Source organism: Halyomorpha halys, unplaced genomic scaffold (genome assembly GCF_000696795.3).
Source record: "Halyomorpha halys isolate HHAL.00 unplaced genomic scaffold, Hhal_1.1 Scaffold180.1, whole genome shotgun sequence".
Classification (NCBI taxonomy): domain Eukaryota; kingdom Metazoa; phylum Arthropoda; class Insecta; order Hemiptera; family Pentatomidae; genus Halyomorpha; species Halyomorpha halys.
The window spans coordinates 548976-552073 of NW_027107549.1; the positions used below are offsets into that span (position 1 = coordinate 548976).

Consider the following 3098-nt stretch of genomic DNA (forward strand, 5'->3'; position numbering starts at 1 on the left):
CGGAACTTGAAGATGTTAAGCATAAACCTAATCTTAGCCTCCGAGATAATTTTGCTTCAAGATTTAGGTATATAATATTTTATTTAAAGAAACTTAATTTATTTTTGCAGGTATGTAAAGGTCTACTTGTTGCCAGACAAGTCAAAATCTGGTAAACGAAAAACACGAGTGAAAAAGCATACGTTAAATCCAATTTTTGATGAAGTGCTCAGGGTAAAGCCATTTTTGATATATTTTTTTAGAAATTAACTAACAGTTTTGAAATACAATTTTATTATATTTAAATGTTTATTTTTAGTTTCAAGTTAATTTGGATGGTTTGGAGAACCGGACACTTTGGCTGTCTGTTTGGCATTCTGACATGTTCGGTCGGAACGATTTCCTCGGAGAAGTTCTTATGCCTTTAGAAAATAAAGTTTTTGATGACCCCCTCCCAAAGTTCTATACTCTTCAAGAACGAGTAAGTAATTATGTAGGTTGCTTTGTCTTTTTTTTACTTGTAGCATTGTAGCACCAAACTAATAATAATAATAATAATAACTACTTTATTAATGGAATAAATAAATAATTCATAACAATGAAAATCTTTAGACATGATAATTTCCTAAACAAAGCGTTAGAGAACATATAGTATCCATATGGAATTTATTTATTGCTTTGAGATCCTTAATTCATATTTTTAGTTAGGGCACTGAACCCTAATGCACCCTGTATATCAATTATTATTATTATTGGCGCAACAGACTTTAGAGGTCCAAGGCCTCTTGCAATGTATTAAAGAAATACATTGTGCGTTTCTTGATATGGTTTCCATAGGGTGGGTTCGTCACTGCCATGCCTATTTTTTTGTGTGCCACCCATTAGCTAACAGGTCCCACCAATGCCCGGGAGGAGGCTGTGAGTGAGCATTGTATAATTATAACCTTGCAAAAATCCTGGATAGGGGCTAGGGTTTGAACTCGCCACCTTTGGGTTGGTAGACAGGCGTGATACCATGCTGCTACTGTCACCCCATGTATATCAATTACATTATTTTAAAAATAATTCAACCCTTTTTCAAATCTTTATTAAAATTCACTTTATTCTTTTTCTTTTCTGGAATTTATATCCTTTATTTTATTTCTTTATTCTTTATGTTTCGGGCTCTTCTGCCCATTATCAAGTTCTAAAATAAAAATATTTACTATCAACAGTTTTACAATTAACATGCAGTTACAATCAACAAATTTTACATTGTATTTTAATAAAAAAAATTTTAGACATTTACATACAAATAATTTTATATTTAACTATGTATACATCCATTTCACTAATTTATATCCATTTTCAAATCTAAAATGTTTTGTGTTTTGAGATTAAACAAAATTATTGTTCTTATTTTTTCTTTATGTTACTATTAATTTGTGATTAACATGTGACATGTCCTATGTTTGTGATAGGATATCTTAATTAATACAATTTTTTTTCTTTTTTATATATATTCTGAACTGAATATTAGTCCTGTTTTAAAATCTTTATTATTTTTTTTTCATTAGTGTTGTTTTCCAAAATGTTTTTACAATTAAAAATATAATTTTGTTTCAAGAGATTATTAACATTTTAATTTTATTTATTATATTTATAAATTATCTTTGAAATTCTACTTTTATTCTTATGTCCATCTGCATATCCAAATTTCTGTGCACTGAGTACTGATTTTATTTTAAATATTTATACCCTTTTATTTATTACTTATGGTCAATACGATCTTCCAATATTTATTGTATAAACACTGTTTTTCCTTCTTGACCATTTCCTTCAAATTCACATACGGTCAATGATCTATATATGAAATGTTTTTGGTGAATTAATAAAAAGTTCATATTTAAAAAAAAAAAATGTTTTAAAAAAATTAATTATTTATTTATAATATATATTGATGATTGGCTGTATATGAATTTCAAGGAAAAAGTTTGGACTGCGGCCTAGAATGATAACAATAATTTTCAAATATTCATTAATCGTTGGCAGTGGAAAAGTAGTTGAAAACTATTTTTGTTCATCTTAAGTCCTTCTTTCATCTTTCCAAACAAATCACTTTACTACATTGTAATTCAGCCATGTAAAATTTAGATTTCTATAATATTTTTATTTAAAAGTGAAACACTCTCTTCAGATTATTACTAAAATGTTTTGAATGATTGATTAATAAGTAAAAATTCCAATTTCTGTTCCAGGCGAGAAGTGATTCCTTGGCATCTGTATACTCTGGAGCTGGCGAAGGTCGACACGGAGGCGTCGCTGTGAGAGGAGAAGTACAATTTGGATTGCAATATAATTACAAACAGTCTTCCTTAGAAATACACGTCAAACAGTGCCGTGACCTTGCACCTGTCGACACAAAACGCAACCGATCAGATCCGTAAGTATTTATTATATTTGAGCACTCTTACCTCAAGTAAATAATGCATATATCTAAACATGTTTATGTTTTTGTGAAATAAAATATGGTTTTTATTTATATATATATAAAAGTATTTATCTCATAAATATTTTACAATAATTGTTACATTGCTTTGGAATACACCCTTGTAAAAATCAGTTTTTTTTACTTCTTATTATATTTTAGGTGTTTCCAATAACAACTATTGACTGTCCGGAACAGTACGGAGCATGTACAGTACAGGTTTTGGGAAGGAAAAACCTGTACTATGCATGCTCAGTACAGTTCTAGACGGTTAGAAGTGATTGTTGGAACGAGCCTATGAGCGGTGCATTTTGGTAAAAAATAAACTGAAAGAAAAAAAAACCAAAACAGTTTTGAAATTAAATAAAATACAGAGCATTGATGATTTTTACAATAGTTAACATACAAACACAAGTTAACTTATCATAGATAACTTATATTTATATCTACAGGTCATTATTTTAAAAAACTATTTCTGATTTAGTTTTAAAACTACTAATCCAATAATAACTATTTTTTAAAAACAAAAAAATCTGAACTATGCATATTTTTGGATTTCCTGAAAATTTTTCGAATTTAGATTTATTCCCTATTGTATCTCCATGGCAATAAATTTCATTTTAAATTTTATTTTATTCATTTAAACATTTTA

At 28.2% G+C, this 3098-nt stretch overlaps 1 protein-coding gene across 2 annotated transcripts in view; it reads left to right on the forward strand.

The window, feature by feature from the left end:
* The window catches only part of LOC106679162 (uncharacterized), a 341257-nt gene that overhangs the window by 329748 nt on the left and 8411 nt on the right, over window positions 1–3098 (forward strand). Inside the window, exons 8-9 of one of the 2 annotated variants that reach the window (XM_067045902.1) lie at window positions 111–213; window positions 299–472. In XM_067045902.1, the coding sequence (XP_066902003.1) occupies window positions 111–213; window positions 299–472 (277 nt within the window). The remainder of the gene's footprint in view (window positions 1–110; window positions 214–298; window positions 473–3098) is intronic. The other variant, XM_067045903.1, reaches the window with a different exon arrangement.